At 38.3% G+C, this 23,317-nt stretch overlaps 1 protein-coding gene across 2 annotated transcripts in view; it reads right to left on the bottom strand.

Annotated features, from left to right (window-relative positions):
* Positions 1-17,714: 17,714 nt before the first annotated feature.
* The window catches only part of TTC5 (tetratricopeptide repeat domain 5), a 16,367-nt gene continuing 10,764 nt past the window's right edge, over positions 17,715-23,317 (bottom strand). For both annotated transcript variants that reach the window (XM_010839460.1, XM_010839461.1), the window contains exons 9-10: positions 21,060-21,204; positions 17,715-18,325 (exon numbers count right to left, since the gene is read on the bottom strand). In XM_010839460.1, coding sequence (XP_010837762.1) covers positions 18,206-18,325; positions 21,060-21,204 — 265 coding nt within the window. In that variant the 3' untranslated portion in view covers positions 17,715-18,205. The remainder of the gene's footprint in view (positions 18,326-21,059; positions 21,205-23,317) is intronic.

Here is a 23,317-nt window from a genome sequence, read left to right as displayed (position 1 = left end):
CATGGAGGAGCAGAGAAAAGGGCTGATAGAAAGCAAGAGGAAATCAGAACCCTAGATATCCTTCATGACCTAGGTATCCATGCCATCCAAATCTGCCACCTCCTCTATTTCAACAAATCTCAACACCTCCATCTCCACACCACCTCTCAATTGTTCCCAAGAAAAGGAGTGACTGATGTAAAATTACTGTTGAAACTTTTGAAGGATGAATTTATGGAACATTAATATTTTTCACCCTTACTTTTGTGTTGTCTTGGAGATACTTCTTAGATGCTGGATGTACAATTTTTGAGGATGGAAAATTGTGGGAAAAGATAAAACCTGTCACAGTGAGAATTCTCGTTGACTTATTCCTCCTTTGTCATTTCTCCACTTTAGCTTTCTAAATTCTCTAAAACCTTAGCCCTACAAAATTTCCTTTTTCCATGGTCTTTTTGTGACTTCTTTTCCATAGCCATTTGTGTTTTGCTACCTTCTGGTGGTCATTGTACTTCCATTGTATGCCTAAGTATAAAACAAAAAACTTCAACCCACCCAAGCATTATATGTGAAGGAGGATAATGGTTAATTCAATCTTCTAGTTAATCAGACGGAGAAGGCAATGGCACCCCACTCCAGTACTCTTGCCTGGAAAATCCCATGGGCAGAGGAGCCTGGTGGGCTGCAGTCCATGGGGTCGCTTAGAGTCGGACACGACTGAGCGACTTCACTTTCACTTTTCATTTTCATGCGTTGGAGGAGGAAATGGCAACCCACTCCAGTGTTCTTCCCTGGAGAATCCCAGGGACGGCGGGGCCTGGCGGGCTGCCATCTATGGGGTCGCACAGAGTCGGACACGACTGAAGCGACTTAGCAGCAGCAGCAGCAGTTGATCAGAAAAATCCTTTTGATACTGAGTATTAAAATCTTTCTAAAATGTGTTTGCCCATTCTTTTTTTTTTATTGTTCAATCTTTAATTTTTTTTAATCTTTGTGTTTTTAATATAAATTTATTTTAATTGGAGGTCAATTACTTTACAATATTGTATTAGTTTTGCCATACAACCACCTTGGTATGTTAAAAATTATTTAATCTTTCACCATACAAGAACACAGCAAGTGTAATAGGTTGGGACAGGCAGTGAACAGGCAGACCATAGGCAATCCAATCCCATTCTATCACCAACTAGCTATGTGTGCTTATGTAAATCAGTTCACCTCTCTGGCCTCAGCTCCTCTATCTATAAGAAAGCTAAGGTGAGTGAACCTAGGATGGCCTACACTGATTTTTCTCTCGATATATAACAAGTCTCATAGTACTTACTCTGTAGGAAGACACAGATACATGAACAGTTTGCTTTAATTTAGTGTGTGTGAAGCTCTATCCTGGAGTAAACACAGGGTGCTATCAGAGCATATGGGAGGAGCACTGAATCTAAGGGTATATGGGAGGTGGCAGGAAAATAAAAATTGAAGAGAGGGGAGTGGTTATAAGGGTACTGTAATAATCTGTAGAAGATATGATGACCTGATCTAGGACAGTGCTTCTCAGAGTATGGTTCACAACAAGGAAACAACAGAAACTATCACAGATTATGTCCTTGTATCTGAGCAATTAGACATCCCTGGAGAAGACAATAGCACCCCACTCCAGTACTCTTGCCTAGAAAGTCCCATGGACAGAGGAGCCTGGTGGGCTGTAGTCTATGGGGTCACTAAGAGTCAGACTCAACTGGGCAACTTCACTTTCAATTTCATGCATTGGAGAGGGAAATGGCAACCCACTCCAGTGTTCTTGCCTGAAGCATCCCAGGGACGGGGGAGCCTGGTGGGAGACCATCTATGGGGTCGCACAGAGTCAGACACGACTGAAGTGACTTAGTAGCAGTAGCAGCTGCAGAAGTGCTTTATTTGGATTAATGGATTAATACAGTTTTATCCTTAATTATAAATTTTTCGATAAAACAGGCAAGTACAAACATTAAGTATGTGAAAAACCACAATTAAAAATTAAATCTAAGTGCCTAAGGAGAACGGGCACTGTACAAACTAATCTTAACTATTAGAATTTTAGTCTTTCCTGCATTCTCTTCATGGGTTTAATTAAAAACACATAATTCCTTTCGCTTTCTTACTTTGATATAAGAACCCCACAAAACAGCCTGGTTTAGTGTCAAAAGCATCAGTGTGTACTCAGTCATGTCTGACTCTGTGGCCCCATTGACTGCAGCACACCAGGCTCCTCTGTCCATGGAATTTTCCAGGCAAAATACTGGACTGGGTTGCCATTTCCTCCTGCAAGGGATCTTCCTGACCCAGGGATCGAACCTGTATCGCCTGCATTGGCGGGTGGACTCTTTACCACTAGTGCCACTTGGGAGTAGACCCAGATTAAGCTTGGATTTACCACCTATTATGTATGATTTATTATGTATTTTGTATGAATTATGTATGACCTTATTCATCTTAAATCTCTCATATTGCTATATCCAATGTGATATATATTCAACAGTTATGAATTTAATCAGGAACTGAGTCTAGGAGGAACCAATAAGGTAGTAAAAGAGATCTCCTCTTTGCTTGCCAACTTATGAATTGGGCTACAGCAGTAGGCAAGTAAATAAAAGAAAAATTACAATCCTCCCTCCTAACTGTTCAACCACCTGGCAGAGCAAAGGAAATGGCCTGCACCAAGAAAGGAGCACAAACGAGACGCAGTGCTGGACAGGGTGAAAAGACTGGTAGGCTGACACCCTAAGATTCCTTATCTCTTGGGAAGCATGGTTTTCCTGACCACACTGGTAAACCATGTACTCTGCCATCTAGTGGGGCCTCAGATTCCAGCACTCTGGATCTCCTGCATTCACCTGATGGGATTCTGGTCAACACCCTCTATAGCCGTCGGGCCCTGACTGTGTAGCCATTTTATTTACTTTCTCTATCCACATAAACATGTAAATACATGAAAAAACATGTGACAAACTGATTTCTAAATATAAGCAAGAATAAAAGTGTTCAGAGAATTGTAATCAACAATGGAATAATGTTTGCTTATTCAACATTTATTGAATGTGTACTATAAATAAACACCATGGTAGGGTTAGGGACACATTCTAGAAAGACACTAGAAGAGATCTCTCTAGAAGATATCACAATCTCTTGGGAGATATATATATAATAATTTACACATCACATATATAGTGATATAATTATATACATATGTTTGCTTTATCTAGAATGCAGTTCTCAATGAACACTGATGAAACTATAGACAGATTTCTGTGTCTTTCTTGGTCTTGTCTTAAGATGTAGCCTTGTAAGCAAGTGTATCTGTAGGATAACAGCTACCCCCTCATTCAGTAAAAAAAGTCACAATTCAGCCCTCAACGAAGTGTTTTCTATCCTGGATGATGACTGTGGCCTAGCCAAAGAATGTTGGCAATAAAGCATTCAAAGTCAAGTCTACTACTATTGCATTGCTTCTCCAGAGGTAAGTTGGTACAAGGACAGTTTCCTTTAGCAGTATCCATTTGTTCAAAAAGAAGTCACACAAATGTGCTTATGTTTGCAGAGATATATGTATTCTCCATATCTTTAAAACCATACTAAAAATAATTTTTAGATGTCATTTAAAACCATAACGCATGAAGCCAACCTGAAAAGGCTACATATTCTTATGACTCCAAGTATATGACTTTCTAGAAAGGGCAAAACTATGGGGACAGTAAAAAAGATCAGTGGTCATCAGGGGCTAGGCAAGCAGGGAAGGATGAACAGGTGGAGCACACAGGATTTTTAGGGCAGTAAAACTATTCTGTATGATACTATAATGGTAGATACAAGTCACTACACATTTGTCAAAACCCATAGAATGTACAACATCAAAAGTGAACCCTAATGTAATCTGTGGACTTTGGGTGATAATGATATGTCAGAGTCCACAGACTGTAACAAATACACCCTTGTGATGCAGAATGTTGATGGTGGGGAAGCACGTGTGTGTGTGTGTGTGTGTGTGTGTGTCTGTGTCTGTGTGAGGGCAAAAGGTATATGGGAACTTTCTGTACTCTCCACTCAGTTTTGCTGAGAACCTAAACTGCTCTAAAAAAATAAAGTCTATTTGAAAATACTTATTAAAAATGTAACCCAATAATGATTATTGTCAAAAACTGTGCAACTACTGTTCGTTTAGGCAGTGACAAACAGAAGCAGACAAAGTTTTCCACAAGGCTTTTTGCTACAGAGAAGGAATCTGTGAACCAAAATGGACTCACACTCCTCAAATGATCAATTTTTTCATCGACTCCCATCATTCCCCAGACCTATTTTGGACACCTCAACTAGAAATCTTCTCCCTCTCTGCCAGCAAGAACAAAAAACTTGAAGTCAAACACAGTAGTTGGCAAAATCTAGAAGAGTTTGGCACTGTGTAAGCTGCTTTGGTGAAAGGACTCCCCCAAGGAACCCTATACCCCCAGGCCTAATCCAAAGTTATTTTAACAGATTAGAAAAGAAACTTGGAGAGTCATAACAGAAAAACCTAGAGTCTCCAAGGTCCTAGTTTTAGACTGTCTGCAGAAGCTATGCTTTGGTTGATTAAAGCAGGAGCTGGAGGCCCCTGAGAGCCAATTAGAAAAGGAAGTTAGGATGAGGGAGGGAGAAATGATTCTAGCAACTACCAATTAAAAGTGAATGGATCCCACAGTACCAAGGGACCATGATTCAAACTGTTGCATCATCCAAGTTCCAGTACCAACTCCCTGAACATGAAGAGAGGGCAAAGAGGAGGGGTAAGGGAGGCAAGCAGGGGTGTCCTGCACTTTGGCAAGCTTCCACTTCTCATCTCAAGTGAATACACACCTGACAATTAAGGTGCAGGTAGAATCTCCTGATTAGCCATGCAGAAAACCCCAATACCATGCCATAAGAGGGACAGGACCCGTAGGCAGGGAAACATGCCCAAAAAAGTTCAGCAGGATGCTGCTGATACAACAGACCTGCTACCAATTCAGAATTGCTCCTGTTAAATCAGATCACACATGATTCATTGTCCTTGTATAGACCAATACCACTTCCATCACTACTCTCCCCTCCATCCTGTACTTGTAAAATACAAGATGATTTTCAAGTATGTTCACAAATATTTTCAAGTATGTTCATTACTTCATTGACAGTCACAAAATCCCTGTGGATTCTGTTGGCTATGTATTAGTATTTCCATCTAAGAATTTTTAAAAGTTGATGCTAAAATTCAAGAGGTCTGCCTAAAAGCATAAAGGCAGTATTATTTTTATACTTTTAAATGACATGCCACTAAGTCTATATACACATAGAATATCCCCAGGAAAAATGTAAGAAAATGGAGTGGTTACTACAGCAGAGGGAGTAAGGGGTCAGGAGTGGAAATGAAGCTTTCTTTTCTCTATTTTTTGGTAATTTTACACTATTGTATATACAATTTCCTAAAATTAAAAGAAAATAAAGTTACAATTAGGGAGCAGAAAACCACGATCCAATTCTCTTTCCCACTGTATAGTGCTGTCTCCCACATTGGGTAAAGAGAGAGGACAGTTCTCTTTCCTTTATGTCTTCCCACTTATTCCCCATTCCATCATCACCATCCACATGTACATGTACATGTACATATACATAACACAACTTTCTAAGAGAATTTTCCCATGATTGCCTGTTCTGTGCAAATCTGCCAGGAGCTGAGAGTATGCTGAAAACCAACCAAATGATAAAAAAATTGAATTCCAGCACACTTGAGTGATCTTGCTTAAAGTGATTCTAACCATATATTTTATTTGGGGGAAAAAATAGCATTTTTGTTCAAATAGTTTGAGAGAATAGAAAAATAAGCTAGCACTTCAGTATGAAGTATCAGTTTTAAAAAGAATGAAGGCCATAATATCTGCCAGTTTTGGGAATACAATTCCCTAATACTCAACAGCCTGGCAAGTCACTGACAAAAAGGGGGAAAACTTCCTTTCCTGAATATCAAGAGATATGACACAATGAGAAATGCAGCTACACACATTTAAAGATAATATATATATTGATAGAGTATTGGAAGAAATTGACTCTCGGGTCACTTTCAACAATGAAACACTGACTCTACAATTCACAGATTTATGTAGATCAGTAAATAGACAAGGAAAATGTTAGCAGAATCCTGGCACCAAGGGGCAGTCATTAACACAGACTAAAATAGGAGACCATCAAGGAAACTGCATAAACGCTCGCTTATTAATTGATTTCATGTAAATTTATCAAGCACTTGTGTCAGGTACTGAGCCAGGACTTACGACTGCTAAGATGACTACCTTCAGAAAGCTCACAGCCTGTAGGAAACGCAAATAATTAAAACACAAAAGTGCTCTGAGAGTATAGCAACAAACACATCAAAATTGAATATGCTCAGGAAGACTTTAGAAAAGAGGTAATGTTTGAACTGAATTTCAGAGGACAATTAGGAACTCTCCAGAAGAGATGACAGAAAGAATCACACGTGCAAAAGTACTGAGGTATGAAAGAGCATGGAAACAAACAGATACTAAACATATGCTGGGGTTGCCATGCAGTAGAATTATAAGTGGGCAGAAATGAGGTAATGTAGATAAGCACACTGAAACATGAAGGCTGTGGCCCATGCGAAGGGAGTATCGTATTGGAATTAAAGAATTGCTGAGGGCTTTCTTGAGTTTTGTGTGTGTGTGTGTGGACCATTTTTAAAGTCTTTATTGAATTTGTTACAATATTGCTTCTGTTTTATGTTTTTTGGTCACCAGGCATCTGGGATCTTAGATCCCCAGATTGAACATGCATTCCCTGCATTGGAGGGAGAAATCTTAACCACTGAACTGCCAGGAAAGTCCTTTGCTGAGTTTTTTAAAAAGGAAATTAAATGATCAGGTTTGTCTTGAGAAAGATGAAACTGTTGGCAACATTTCCCACTTCAGAAATAGCAGAAGAACATGTCAGCATAAGGGCAGAGTATAAATTTTACACTCGGGAGAACTGGGTTCAAATCCCAGCTCTAATACAGCTGGAATTGTAGCATAAATGAGCCCTGCTTGTCTCTGTACCTCTGTATGAGGATTAGTTCATTAATCCTCATAATAATCCTACAAGGTAGGTAGTAATATTACCTCCATTTTACAGATGGAGACACTGAATCTCAGAGAGCTAAGAAACTCTCCCACAGTCTTAGAGCAGAATAACAGTTAAAATTTCAACCAATAGCTCTGTTAATTACAAGCTTATAAACTTGGGACAATACTACTATTATGATCACTATCATTAAATTAATAATAGATAAGCAAAAATAACATCTATTCTTGATTCCAAGATGGCAGAGTAGAAGGACATGTGCTCACCTTCTCCTGCGAGAACTCCACAACTTGCTGCTGAACAACCACTGACAGGAGGATGTTGGATCCCACCAAAAAAAAGATACTCCACATCCAAGGGCAAAGGAGAAGCCCCAGCAAGAAGGTAGGAGGGGGAAAATTGCATTTAGAATCAAACCCCATACCTGCCAGAGATGCTCGGAGGGCTCAAACAAACCTTGTGCACACCAGGACCCAGAGACCCCACAGAGACTGAACCAGAACTGTGTTTGAGTGTCTCCTGTGGAGGTACAGGTCAGCAGTCGACTGCTGCAGGGGCAGGGGCTCTGGGTGCAGTAGATCTGGGTATGGCATAAGCCCTCTTGGGGGAGGTTGCCATTAACCCCCTCCATAGAGCTACCAGAACTTACACAGGACTGGGGAAACAGACTCTTGGAGGGCACAAACAAAAGCTTGTGCACATGAGGACCCAGGAGAAAGGAGTAGAGACCCCACAAGAGACTGACCCCAACTTGCCTGTGAGTGTCCAGGAGTCTCCGGGGGAGGTGTGGGTTGGCAGCGGCCTGCTGCAGGGTTGGGGGCAGTGAATGCAGCAGTGCATGCATGGGGCCTCTTGAAGGAGGTTGCCAATGTCATCATTACCTCCACCATAGTTTGGCAGAGGTCACACAACAGGGAGGGAACACAGCCTCCTCCATCAACAGAAAATTGGATTAAAGATTTACTGAGCATGCCCCGCCCATCAGAACAGACCTAGTTTCCTCCACAGTCAGTCTCTGCCATCAGGAAGCTTCCATAAGCCTCTTATCCTTCTCCACCAGAGGACAGACAGAACAAAAACGACAATCACAGAAAACTAACCAATCTGATCATATGGACCACAGCCTTGTCTAATTCAATGAAACTATGAGCCATGCTGTGTAGGGCCACCCAAGATGGATGGGTCATGGTGGAGAGTTCTGACAAAATGTGGTCCACAGGAGAAGGGAATGGCAAACCACTTCAGTATTCTTGCCTTGAGAACCCCATGAACGGCATGAAAAGGCAAAAAGATGGGACACTGAAAGATGAACTCCCCACATCAATAGGTGCCCAATATGCTACTGGAGATCAGTGGAGAAATAACTCCAGAAAAAATGAAGAGACAGAGCCAAAGCAAAACAACACCCAGTTGTGGATGTGACTGGTTATGGAAGTAAACTCCAAAGCTGTAAAGAGCAATTGCATAGGAACCTGGAATGTTAGGTCCATGAATTAAGGCAAATTGGAAGTGGTCAAACAGGAGATGGCAAGAGTGAACATAGACATTTTAGGAATGAGTAAACAAAAATGGACTGGAATGGGTGAATTTAACTCAGATGACCATTATATCTACTACTGTGGGCAAGAATCCCTTAGAGAAATGGAGTAGCCATCATAGTCAACAAAAGAGTCCAAAATACAGTACTTGGATGCAATCTCAAAAATGACAGAATGATCTCCATTCATTTCCAAGGCAAACCATTCAATATCACAGTAATCCAAGTCTATGTTCCAATCAGTAATGCTAAAGAAGCTGAACATGAATGGTTCTATGAAGACCTACAAAACCTAGAACTAACACCCAAAGAGATATCCTTTTCATCATGGGGGACTGGAATGCAAAAGTGCGAAGTCAAGGAACAGGCAAATGTGGCCTTGAAGTACAAAACAAAACAGGGCAGAGGCTAATAGTTTTGCCAAGAGAACACACTGGTCATAGCAAACACCCTCTTCCAACAACACAAGAGACAACTATACATGGACATCACCAGATGGTCAATACTGAAATCAGGCTGATTATATTCTTTGCACCCAAAGATAGAGAAGCTCTATACAGTCAGCAAAAACAAGACCAGGAGCTGACTGTGGCTCAGATCCTGAACTCCTTATTGCTGAATTCAGATTAAAATTGAAAAATGTAGGGAAAACCACTAGACCATTCAGGTACGACCTAAATCAAATCCCTTATGATTATACAAAAGAAGTGACAAATAGATTTAAGGGATTATATCTGACAGAATGCCTGAAGAACTATGGACGGAGGTTCATGACATTGTACAGGAGGCGGAGATCAAGACCATCCTCAAGACAAAGAAATGCAAAAAGGCAAAATGGTTGTCTTAGGAGGCCTTACAAATAGCTGAGAAAAGAAAAGATGCAAAAGGCGAAGGAGAAAAGCAAAGATATGCCCATTAGAATGTAGAGTCCAAAGAATAGCAAGGAGAGATAAGAAAGCCTTCCTCAGTGATCAACGCAAAGAAATAGAAGGAAACAATAGAATGGGAAAGACTAGAGATCTCTTCAAGAAACTTAGAGATACCAAGGGAACATTTCATGCAAAGATGGGCTTGATAAAGGACAGAAATGGTATGGATCTAACAGAAGCAGAAAATATTAACAAGAGGTGGCAAGAATACACCAAAGAACTATACAAAAAAAGATCTTCATGAGCCAGATAACCACGATGGTGTGATCATTCACCTAGAGCCAGACATCCAGAATGAGAAGTCAAGTGGGCTTTAGGAAGCATCACTATGAACAAAGGTAGTGGAGGTGATGGAATTCCAGTTGAGCTACTTCAAATCCTAAAAGATGATGCTATGAAAGTGCTGCACTAAAAATGAGAGCAAATTTGGAAGACTCAGCAGTGGCCATAGGACTGGAAAATGTCAGTTTTCATTGCAATCCCAAAGAATGCTCAAACTATTGCACAACTGCACTCATCTCACACACTAGCAAAGTAATGCTCAAAATTCTCCAAGCCAGGCTTCAACAGTACGTGAATTGTGAACTTCCAGATGTTCAAGCTGGATTTAGAAAAGGCAGAGGAACCAGAGATCAAATTGCCAACATCCGCTGGATCATCAAAAAAGCAAGAGAGTTACAGAAAAACATCTACTTCTGCTTTATTGACTACACCAAAGCCTTTGACTGTGTGGATCAAAACAAATTAGAAAAGTCTTAAAGAGATGGGAATACCATACCTGACCTGCCTCTTGAGAAATCTGTATGCAGGTCAAGAAGCAAGTTAGAACTGGATATGGGAAACTGGAGCCTATTATACAGAGTGAAGTAAGCCAGAAGGAAAAATACCAATACAGTATACTAACGCATATATATGGAATTTAGAAAGATGATAACAATAACCCTGTGTATGAGACAGCAAAAGAGACACTGATGTATAGAACAGTCTTATGGATTCTGTGGGAGAGGGAGAGGGTGGGAAGATTTGGGAGAATGGCATTGAAACATGTAAAATATCATGTATGAAATGAGATGCCAGTCCAGGTTCAATGCACGATACTGGATGCTTGGGGCTAGTGCACTGGGACGACCCAGAGGGATGGTATGGGGAGGGAGGAGGGAGGAGGGTTCAGGATGGGGAGCGCATGTATACCTGTGATGGATTCATTTTGATATTTGGCAAAACTAATACAATTATGTAAAGTTTAAAAATAAAATAAAGTTTAAAAAAAATTTTAAAAAAAGAACTGAATATGGAACAACAGACTGGTTCCAAATCAGGAAAGGAGTACGTCAAGGCTGTATATTGTCACCCTGCTTATTTAACTTATATGCAGAGTGCATCATGCGAAATGCCAGGCTAGATGAAGCATAAGGTGGAATCAAGATTGCCAAGAGAAATATCAATAACCTCAGATACACAGATAACACCACCCTTACGGCAGACAGCGAAGAACTAAAGAGCCTCTTGATGAAAATGAAGAGGAGAGTGAAAAAGTTGGCTTAAAACTCAACATTCAGAAAACGAAGATCATGGCATCTGGTCCCATCACTTCATGGCAAATAGATGGGGAAACAGTGTAAACAGTGACAGACTTTATTTTGGGGGGCTCCAAAATCACTCCAGATGGGGACTGCAGCCTTGCAATTAAATGATGCTTGCTCCTTGGAAGAAAAGCTATGAGCTATCTAGACAGCATATTAAAAAGCAGAGACATTACTTTGCCAACAAAGGTCCATCTATTCAACGCTATGGTTTTTCCAGTAGTCATATATGGATATGAGAGTTGGACTATAAAGAAAGCTGAGTGCTGAAGAATTGATGCTTTTGAACTGTGGTGTTGGAGAAGACTCTTGAGAGTCCCTTGGACTGCAAGGAGATCCAACCAGTCCATCCTAAAGAAAATCAGTCTTGAATATTCATTGGAAGGACTGATGTTGAAGCTGAAACTCCAATATTGGGCCACCTGACGCGAAGAACTGACTCTTTGGAAAAGACCCTGATGCTGGGAAAGACTGAAGGCAGAGAAGGGGGCAACAGAGGATGAGATGGTTAGATGGCATCACCGACTCGATGGACATGAGTTTGAGTAAGTTCTGGGAATTGATTATGGACAGGGAAGCCTGGTGTGCTGCAGTCCATGAGGTCGCAGAGTTGGAAACAACTGAGCGACCGAATTGATTTTTAAAATGTGAAAAAAATTAGAGAAAGCAACATTTCAACTATAGGAAAAAAAACTACTGCCACAGTCAAGCAAGAAATGCAGAATTACTGAACTAAGACAATATGAATAGAAAGAAAATAAAGACATGTTAAAGAGATATGATCAACACAGTAGCCATATGACAGACTGGAAATTAGAAACAAAGAATCAGAAGTGACTTCCCAAGTTTCTGGCCTGGATAATTGAATACATGGCGATGTCAGCTGCTCACATAGAGACAACAGGTGGCTGCTAGAGACAATGAGTTCTACGTTAGATATGTTGGATTTTAAACGTCTGTGGCACATATTGCCTAGTAATCTGATGTAAATTGATCACTAGTTCTAAGGAAAGAGATCTGGAAATACAGATTTAGGAAAATTAGTAGTTTAGTAAGTGAACAACACATGGGTATGAGCGAAATGGTTCAGTGAAAATCTTTTGAGGGTGGTGAGCAGCAGGCCATTAAGTAGAACTCTTAAGGCCAGCATCATTTAAAGAGAAGATGAGAAGAAGTGTCCCTAGTAGGTCTCAATAAGATTTTGACTTCACCAGGGCTATGCTCATCGTATCCACAGATAGAAACAGTTTGTGCTTTGGCACTTACCTGGATTCACCATGTTAACAGTTACCTTCTCAGATTCAACACTCTGGGTTTTTTTCCCTCCAGTTCTTCCCCTAATCACTGTAATTAGGCCTCTTTTCCTCCCCTGTAGAAACTAGTTATTCATCTTCAACTTCTGCTCTACTCTTGGAGTATCCTCCTCCAAGTCCTATATGCTGGTTTGTACTCTGCCAACCTGCTAAGCTGGAACTGCACAAGGTCTTTTTTATATAATAAACATATTATTACATTTGTTGTTCAGTTGCTCAGTAATGTCCAAATCTCTGCGACCCAGTGGACTGCAGCACTCCAGGCCTTCCTGTCCCTCACCATCTCCCGAAGTTTACCCAAGTTCATGTTCATTGCATCGGAGATGCCACCCAACCATCTCATTCTCTGACGCCCTCTTCTTCTACCCTCAATCTTTCCCAACATCAGAAATTTCTCGAGTCAGCTTTTCACATCAGGTGACCAAAATACTGGCGCTTCAGTTTCAGCATCAGTCCTTCCAGTGAGTATTCAGGGTTTATTACTACATAAAACTTACATAAAATATTGTTACATAAGACTTTGCATAAGGTCTAATTTATATATTAAATCCTTTGTCCCATAACTCATAAAGGTTCTGCTCCCCTGACTGAACCATAACTGATACATTCCATCCTCCTATTTCCTAATTCTGACCTCCATACCCCTCATTTTTTGATAAAGAATAGCACAATTTCCACTATCTCTCTGAATGGCTAGAGACCTACTGGAACTACAAGAAGACAATTACCAGAACAGGAGCCCTGTTTCAAAGGTTCTTCAAGCCAAAAGAATAGTTTCAAAATCATTATTATTCTGATACAAGGTGTTAACACCCTCTATATTAATCTTATTTGCCTAACCCACCATCTGTCCAGTCAGCCAGCCATTTGTTAATGAGTCAGGCAATGTCTAACACTCAGAGATGTATATAGTAATGTCTAGAACTTAAAGGTAAGTGTAAGTCAGTGGCTTTCCTTTTAAAAGTTCAAATCATATAATCAAGAAATCATAATACAATAAAACGTGCCATATAATTATAGACTGTACAAAGTGCTATATCGTTTCCTAAACATACCTCCCTAAAATTTCTTAATACATTTTCTTCAGTCTTGGATGCTCTCTTTTACATTTTACATCAAATTTATAAGTAGCTAACAAGTATTTTATTAAAAGATGCTTAACATCACAAATAAAGGAATGCAAATTTAAAACAATGAAATGTCATGTTGCCTGCTGAATATAAAAACTATATCCCAGCTCATGAATAGGCACTCTTAGGAGAAAAAAGGATATTATGAAGATAAAAATAAAAACTAACAAAACAGAAAAAATATACAAAAAATGGCAATAAACAAAGTCAAGTTCTTTGAAGACCTGTAAGAGACAAAAGGCTGAAGGAGAAATAAGTTACAAATAAACAATACCAGTAGAGAAAAGGGAAACAAAATGACAGATACCATGGAGAATAAACAAATAGGGAACATATCACAAATATTTAGAAGCGTAGATTTGGAAACTTAAATAAAATAAACTACTAAAAAATATATCAAGACTAAATCAAGAGAAAGTTTGAATAATTCAAAAAACATTAAAAAATTTAAATCAGAAGTTAATCTTTCCATGAAGAAAATGCCAGGTGCTGATGTCTTTACAGGCAAATTCTACAAAGAAAAAGACAAACTGATTTTATATAAACTTCTCACATACAGGAGAAATATACTCTTTACTCATTACATGAGGCTAGCGTAACTTTCATACCAAAACTAGACTAGAACAGATTAAGAAATAGTGTACTTATAAACTAATAGCACTTGAGACCCTAAATATTACCCATGTGAATCCAGCAATGTTAAAAAAAAAAATATATATATCATTACCAACTAAGGTTTGTACCAAGAAGGCAAGTTTGGTTTGTTAATCAAAAGCAGAGAACGCTAATCCACCACACTAAGGGATTAAAAGAAAAAAAATCATCTGCTATCTCAATAAATGCAGAAAAAGCATTAAATAAAATATAATCTGGCATGCTGCAGTCCATGGGGTTGCAGTCAGACACAACTTAGCAACCAAACAACAGTAATAAAAATATAATACTTTTTCATGATAAAAACTCAAATAGGCTTGAAATCTCAGATCAAGTGTATGTAAAAACCATAAAACAAACATTTAACATTGAAATTCTGAAAACATTCCCGTTAAGTATAAGACTGCTTGTAATCATCACTTGTATTCAACATACTAGATCCTAACTACTGCAGAAAACGGAACAAAAGGTAAAGGGACTGAAAAGGAAGACACAAAACAGTTGTTATTTATAGGAAAATCAAAGGAATCAACAAATTATTAGAATGAGAGAGTTCTAAAAAAGTCACAGCCACAAATATATATATATATATAATATATATATAAAATAGTCAATTGTATATCTCAAGTACAGTTAGAAAATGTCATTTTACAAATTATACCATTTATAATAGCATAAAAAACTATGAAGTATCTAGGAAAAAAATTCTAATAAAAGATATACAGGGCTTTCCCAGAGAAAGTATACAATTATATTGAAAGACACTGAAGAAGACTTAAATAAATAAAGAAAATCATGGAAAAGCAGATTCAGTGTTATAAACATGTTTATTCTTCCTAAATTGATCTATAAATTCAATGCAATCCAAGCAAAATCCCAGAGGAATTTTTCATGAAAATGTAGATACTAAAATATAAATGGGCTCACTGGTTACGGACAACATGGCTCACTGTTACTCTGATTGGATACTGACTTTTCATAAAACTTTAACACAATATGGTACTGGTATAGAAATAAAGAAATAGATCAGAAAAGATCAGAAAGAGAAAGCTCAGAAACAGACCTACATACTATATATGAAAATTTAAGACAGACTGGGCTTTAAAGATCAGTGGTAAAAGGTGCTGGACCAATCAATTACTCATTGGGAAAAAAATTATATATTTACATCACAACATAAGGAAAGGTCCTAATAAAAGAAAGGGACAAAATGTTAAAAATTCATAAAAACAATAGAGAGGAAATGTTTTGATGACTTCAGGATAGGGAAGGACTTATTAAAACACAAATAGCATTAATCATAAAAGAAAATATTGATAAATTCAATAATGCTGAAATTAAGAATTCTGTTCAACAAAAGATCCAATATAGAGTTGAAAAAAAAAAAAAAAGCTAAAAATTCTTAGATGTTTGCAGCACATAAAATGACCAAAGATCAGTACAGGAGATAAGTAAATCCTACAAATCCATTTGAAATCCAATGCACAAGTGGGCAAAGACACAAATAGGCATTTTACCATGAAAAAGTATATGAAAGGATGCTCAAAGCCATTAATAGAGAGAGAAATGCACATTAAGGCCACAGGAAAATATTCAAATTTCCTATATTTGTGAACCCTAAAACATAATGAGGGAACCAAATAGAAATGGGGATGCAGAAGACTCATTAAGAAGACTCATCCACTGACAGCAGAGATAAACTGGTATAACCACTTTTAAAACATTTGATATTTCTCAAAAAAGCTGAGTGTATGTAACTCCATGACCCAGCAATTCTACCCTTGTGCCAGTACTCTGAAACAATGGTTCTCACATATTGGTATGCATCACAACTCTTTGAGAACCATTGCTATAAAAGAAATTCTTATTCTTACTCATCAGGACACATAAAGAATACTAATAATGTACTGCCTTAATAGCAAAAAAAAAAAAAAGAAATCCAATATTCTTTAACAATAGAATGAATGCATTGTGGCATAATCAAACAATGAGATATTTATCTGTAAAAACAAGATGAGATCATAAGTGGACATTTCTAATTACTCTTTAAACTATACATGTATATTTTGTATACTCAACTGTACATATATTTTGTCATTACATCTTTTAAGTTCCACTTCTGTCACCTACTGGCCATCTTTCTATTGTCTGGCCCAACACAGATATGTCACCTTGTCTCAGGACCTGAATAAAAGGGGTAGTTATTGGACCTCCTCTCTTCCCAGATGGCTCAGCAGGTAAAGAATACACCTGCAATGCAATGCATGAGATGCAGGAGACACAGGTTCGACCCTTGGGTCCAGAAGATCCCCTGGAGAAGGAAATGGAAACCCACTCCAGTGTTCTTGCCTGGAAGATACCACAGACAGAGGAGCAGAGTGGCTACAGTCCATGGGATCGCAGAGGAGTCAGACACAACTTAGCAACTAAACAACAATTGGATCTCCTCTACTGACTTTAACATACACATCTTACCACCCTCCTCCTTCCCAATCGTTCAACCATTTGTCAAGATATTTTACATTCCCTTAAGTTCCTGATCACTGTTTCATGACTATATACCTCACAATCAACAATCAAAACCGGATACAAGGCTCCACATGCAGTCTGCCAGACAATGTATTAAAAACTCTCCCTGGCTAGCAGAGAATGTACACTATATTCTCATTGGTATAACCTTAAAAAAAAGTGTTTTGCAACTATATCATACTAGTTACTTCTACTGACTTTATCTTATCTATTAAAATTCTGAGTAATTTTTCGTACATGATGTCGAAGATATACCTTAGAAAATTGCCCTTTTTAGACCAAAAGAATGGACTTCAATTTTTATTTTAGATTCAGCCCTTATAACTTCTTAAGATAGACTGACGTTTACTCTATCATCCATTCTCTAAGGACTTCTCCATATTTTACATTCTTCATAAACTGAATGGGTCATCAATGATATTCAAGGAGCAAGGACAAAGACCTGAGGCACAGCACTAGAAGTCTTCCAAATTAATCTGTATCCATTAATGAACTCTCTGGATGTAACCATTCAGCTGGTTAATAATCCTCCCTCCTATTTCCCTATTTTCCTGCAAGAATATTAAGCAACACTATTACAAAATATATCACTAGAGCCTAAAGGAACTGAGTATCTAACTCTGACTTGTCTTTCAGCCTAATGCCACTGTTAGAACAGTACTGCTGTCATGTTGGACATGATAAGGACCACTCCTGAGGATGACAGAAAAGGGAAACGGAAGAAAGTTGGTTCACAGTGACTTCATGGAACTGCCATTCCTGCCCCGAGCTGCCTATTGCCAGATTTCTTTTAACTGAAAGAAAAATAAACTATTTTGAATAAAGAAAAAAGTGGGGGAGGGGTATTGCGCCAATGGATTGAAGAGGGGTATTGCGCCAATGGATTGAAGTGATCCTAAAACCAAGAATTCAAGCCTGGAGAGAATGAAACAAGCCAAACTACACAGTATTTTTTTTTTCCAAACAAATTTAATTTTGTTCCAGCCCCAAAGAAGGGGAAGAACCTAAATTTTAAAATAAAAATAAAATAAAAATTGCTTAAAAACTAAGTCATTAAAAAATTAAGCCCCCTCCCTTAGCAATAAATACAGAAATGATATATACACATGAGGCTCAGGAAGGAGGCAAGAAGGGGAACCTTGGGGACTCTATCCTGCGACAAGGTCCCAACCCTTCTACCAATTCCACACTCTTTGCCAAAACACAGAAGAGCAAGCAAAGAGGCAGGAGAGATATCCCATGAACATGTGTGGCCCCAGAGAGAGCTGAAACGTAATACAAGACACAAGTGTCTTACAGGGCAAAGGAAGGAAAGTTGTCATCTAAAACATCCCCCCAATTCCAGTTGTGTAACTAGAAGTGGCTGATGGAGCTGCCGAGTGCCCTTGAGCTTATCTCCTTGCCTCCACTCTCTCTTCAGCATGCAATCCAAGGAGGGTCATTCACACTGTGGCCTCGATGCCACCGTGGCAGCAGCCTGGCTGCTGGAGCCCTGAGGCTTCCCATTCACCACCAGCAGGAGAGGTGTCTCCACACGAACACTGGAAAAGGAATAGTCCTGGAAAAGACAAATATACAGAAACTAACTACAGATCCTAGGATGGAAGAAACTCCTGCACAGGGATATACCATATTGACTTTCTTCCCCTCCTTTCTACCTTCTTCAGTAGATACACCCCTAACCTCCATCTCACATTAAACAAACCTGAGCTTACATAGGGAATGCAATTTTCCCAAAGTTTTCAATCTTCACAAGGAATATCTGGGGCAGGTAGACTGCCAGTACTGTTATTACAAGAAAGGGACAAGTGGATGTATGTACATATATAACTGATAACACTTTGCTGTACACCCAAAACTAACACAACATTGTAAATCAACTATACTCCAATAAAAATTTAAAAAAAAGGGGGGGGGGGACAATTCTCTAATTCAAAAAGGACAGGATCCTGGCAATGCCCAACAAAAAGAGTCCCACTGGCTCTACAAAATCTGCCCTTCCCGCAGTGTTTATCAATAATTATAACTAAATACACACAGTGGGCAATCCAGAGCCAATGGAAAGTCTGAGGAACTCTTAGATCAAGTGTTTGTTAGGCTATAAATTAATCTGCCAAATATAGATTGACTTCTCCTTTTTTATAAGGAGGAATTAACAGAAGGTAGATTTTAAACATTCTCCTAATAACAGAAGATATCAGCTCACTTTATCAGTTCAAATGTACTTTGAGTTGTAAACATGTTGCTAAAAATTCTTTATCCAAAATATACTGTTCCACTTGGAATGTAAAGGAGGTTCTTTTTAAGTCAAAGTAAAGAGATTCTCATAAAACAATTTTTTGAAACATCCTAACAGGAACATGAGTAAGTGACCCCCCCCAAAAAAAATTTATAAAGGATTATAGTCAATAAACATATTAATATAATTTTCAACCTCACCAATAATCAAGAAACCAAAGCCAAAGAATACTGATACTATCCTTTTCACAAAAAATCAGCAAATAGTTCAAAGATTTCTACAGAGAATTGCAAAGAAATACAACCACATTCACTGTTGGTATTAACTGGTAGAACCTTCCAAAAACTAGTTTGGCAGTATATATCAAAAGTCATAGACTGCATAAGCTTTGAAACTAAGATTTTACCTTAGAAACTCACTTTATTTCTTTAGTCAATTAATTAAACTTATGTAATAATCATGGATATGGGCAGATAAAAATATTTACTACGGTACTTTTAGAATTAAAAAAAAAAAAACTCTAAATAATCTAGATCTGGGATCAGCAAATTTTTTTGTAAAAAGTCAAAAAGTAAATATTTTAGGCTTTGTGGGTCATATGGTCTCTGTCCCAAAACCCTTCAACCTTGACACTATAGTGTAAAAGCAGCCACATGCATGCCCAGTCATGTCCGACTCTGTGACCCCATGGACTGTAGCCCACCAGGCTCCTCTGTCCATGGGATTTCCCGCAAGAATACTGGAGTGGGTTGCCATGCCCTCCTCAAGGGACTCTTCCAAACTCAGGGATCAAACTGAAACTCCTCCACCTCCTGCATTGGCAGGCAGGTTCTTTACCACTGAGCCACTTGGGAAAACCCCAAAGTAGCCACAGATAACAGTAAACAAATGAGCATACTTTGTTTTAAAAGAATTTAATTACAAACACACTGAAATTTTAATTTCCTGTAATTTTCACATACCATAAATTATTATTCTTTCCGTTGTTTTTATTTAAACATATAGAAACCATTTTGGGCTCACAAGTCATATAGAAACAGGCAATGAGCCAGATTTGGTCAATCAGTCATAACTTGCTGACCCTAGATCTAAATGGTTTGAAAAAGTGGTTAAACACCTGCTCTGAGGATTAAATGAGCCAGTGCAGGCAGTAAAACTCTAAACACAGTGTCTAGAGTCAGTTAAGTGTTCAGTAAATTTTTACTATCCTCATCATCAGCTCCTCTGTCTTAACTCAAAGCAAAGTTGTAGAATATGGAAAACCAAAGGAAATGTTCACAAACATCTGCATATAATATGCCACTCATAATTTAAAATATACATACAATGTGTGTATATTTTTATGAAAAGAAGAGACTATAGGTTTACATACCAAACTGTTAACAGCAATAGCATGTGAATGAGAGTATTTCAGTCTATTCTTAAAATTTTATTTTTATTGAAATAATTGGCATTTAACATTATATAAGTTGAAGGTATACAATACAATGTGTTAATTTGATATATTTATATACTGCAATGTGATTACCACCACTGTATTAGCTAACACTTCTATCACATCTCATAATTACCATTTCTTTTTTATGGTGGGAACAATTAAGATCTAGTCTCTTGGCAACTTTGAAGTTTATAATTCCATATTGTTGTCTATAATCACTATGCTGTGCATTAGGTCTCCAGGACTTATTTATCTACTGGTTGCAAGTTTGTATCCTTAAACAAAACCTCCCCAATTTCACCATCTACTGTTTTCACACGTTCAGTTTTTTTAGATTCCACATGTGATATCATATGTATTTTTCTTTGCTCTGTTCAGTCCATTTTTTAAATTCTCTTTGTTTACCAGCAGTTTTTAATAAAGAAAAACCAAAAAAATAATAATAATCTAGCTTTTAGTAAAAAATAATTATATATGTGTGTGTAGATATAGGATATCATACAACACATACACACATATATATGCATTACCTTACATATATATTTTTTATAAGAGGTAAACTTGGTCCCACTTTGAGAGCCTATGAGCTGAGAAAGAATCCTAGCCATCACTTACCTTTCCCTTGTGCTGAATTCGGTGAAGACGAAGGTTAGGCTCAGGGATGGCTACAGAGTCCCCAATGAGTACTCCCCAGCTCTGCACCATATTATACACCATAACTGCATAGCAAGGTCCATCTGAATCTACCAGGCCAAATGTACTGCCAGGTTAAGATGGGTTAAGAGAGACAAGGGGAAAAAAAAAGAAGTGAGCAGCAAAGAAAATCAGAAACAGTGATTTTAATAATACCAGCAAAATAAACAATGCTTTCATAGTTACTTCCTTAGAAATCCTATGGCAGGTAACATCATTCACTGTGTACGCCTGAGGGCTCATTTGTCTTAGATATGTATCTTTAAAAAACGTCCGTAAGACTCATCAATCTCTCACTTTCCCAAGAACCTGGGAAACGTGCACACTGAAGCCTTCAACAAATATTAATAATGAATTAGCTCAAAATGTTATAGCAGAACAGTATTCCTGCTCTACCAATTTAACTGTCACAATATCAAACTCTCTAACCATCACTGTCAATTTACTTAATTCTACAAACTTTCACTGATTACCTATCAGGTGTCAGCCACTGTGCTTAGCAGTACGACATCAATCCAGCTATGAGTGACTTTATTAGTCTAGTGGATGTCCGAAAATTAAACCATCACTTACAATACAACTGCAAAAGGTTCCAGAATAGCTCTTTCCTTGTGCTGAATTCAGTGAAGCCAAAGGTTGGGCTGTGGGGGCCCAGAGGAGAATGTCTAAATCAATGGAAAGCCAGGAAGGCTTCCGTTTAGATGAGACCCTCAAACTGAATCTTAAGAAATGAAAAACTACTTGGGTTAAAACAGGAAAATTAATCCTCAGTGGAAATAAAAAACCTCTACAGGGAAGGGAATAGGGCTTGATAAGAAACGGACATGAGAAAACTTCCTGAGGTGGTGGTATTGTTCTCTATAGGCATCTGGGTTATATGAGAATATCCATTTGTCAAAACTTAGGAATGTACACTAAGATTTTCACATTTCATTGTATGTAAATTTTACATAAAAAAGAAGAAAACTATAAACAAATACTGAACTCTAGTTAATGACTGCATGCTGAATACATACTAATGTCTGTAATTACTTTGAAATGCACCAAAAATAAGAGATCAACAAATGAATAAGGGAATAGACAGATATGTGATAAACTAAGTATAATAAAATATGAATAGTAGAATATAAGTACACAAATATTCACTGTAAAATTCTTTCAATTTTGCTGTATGTTTGAAAATTTTATAATAGAATTTTGGGGGGAAAAATGTAATCTATATCAAGAAGCAGCAAAAAGATTATCCAGGTACAATAACTGTGTGTAAAGACACAGAGGCATGAAAATAGCTGTTCTGAAACCTACAAAATAATCCTAAGGTTGGAATAAAATGTACAAGAGGAAAAATGACGGAAGACAGTAGACAGGGAAAAAATCATTAAGGGTTTTGTGTATTAAACTAAGGAGTTAAAACTTCATCCCAAAAGTTACATAATCAGTAAGAGATTTTAAACAGCAATGGTCAAATCTGTATCTGGGGCAAATTTCTTCACACTGTGGAATACTGGAGGAAAAACAGGGAATAAGGAGACTTGTCTGGAGAAGTGCTGGGGCTGAATTAAATTAGTAGACACAAAGAAGTAGGGACTAAAAGGTATATCTATTGATCTTGGCGAATGCTTCAAGGCAAGAGAAGGGAAAAGTTAGAACTTAGAAGTCTTAAGTGACTGACTAGAGGTGATACCATTGATTGACAAAGAATTCAGGGAGGTGAAGCAAATTGACAGAGAAAGATGACATAAGTAATTTTGAACATAATGAGTTAGGGATTTTATCAAAGCCCAGAGGCAGCTGAATATAGGAATCCAAAACTTGGAATTGAGGCTTGGGCTGGAGCTAGACCTGTGAGCATAGAGGAGGCAGCCAAAGCCTTGGGTTTACATGACATCACCAAAAGAGATGACCTACAAATGAGACGGTGAGGCATCAGTGCTCACGCCCACTTGGCACACTCGAACTCACAGCAGACACTGCAATCAAGCACAGCATCCTCTCCTGGTGAAAAAGCCTCAGAATCCTCTAAACAGTTAAGTCATGCAGCCACTGCCAAGTGATCAAAGGTGGCGTCTATTTGCCATCCTGTACCCACTCCAGTGTTGTTGCCTGGAGAATCCCAGGGACTGGGGAGCCTGGTGGGCTGCCGTCTATGGGGTCGCACAGAGTTGGACACGACTGAAGTT

Source organism: Bison bison, unplaced genomic scaffold, assembly GCF_000754665.1.
Source record: "Bison bison bison isolate TAMUID 2011002044 unplaced genomic scaffold, Bison_UMD1.0 scf7180017864117, whole genome shotgun sequence".
In the NCBI taxonomy this organism is placed as follows: domain Eukaryota; kingdom Metazoa; phylum Chordata; class Mammalia; order Artiodactyla; family Bovidae; genus Bison; species Bison bison.
Note: the sequence above shows the minus strand (reverse complement) of the source record. Positions and strands in the feature narration are given on the sequence as shown.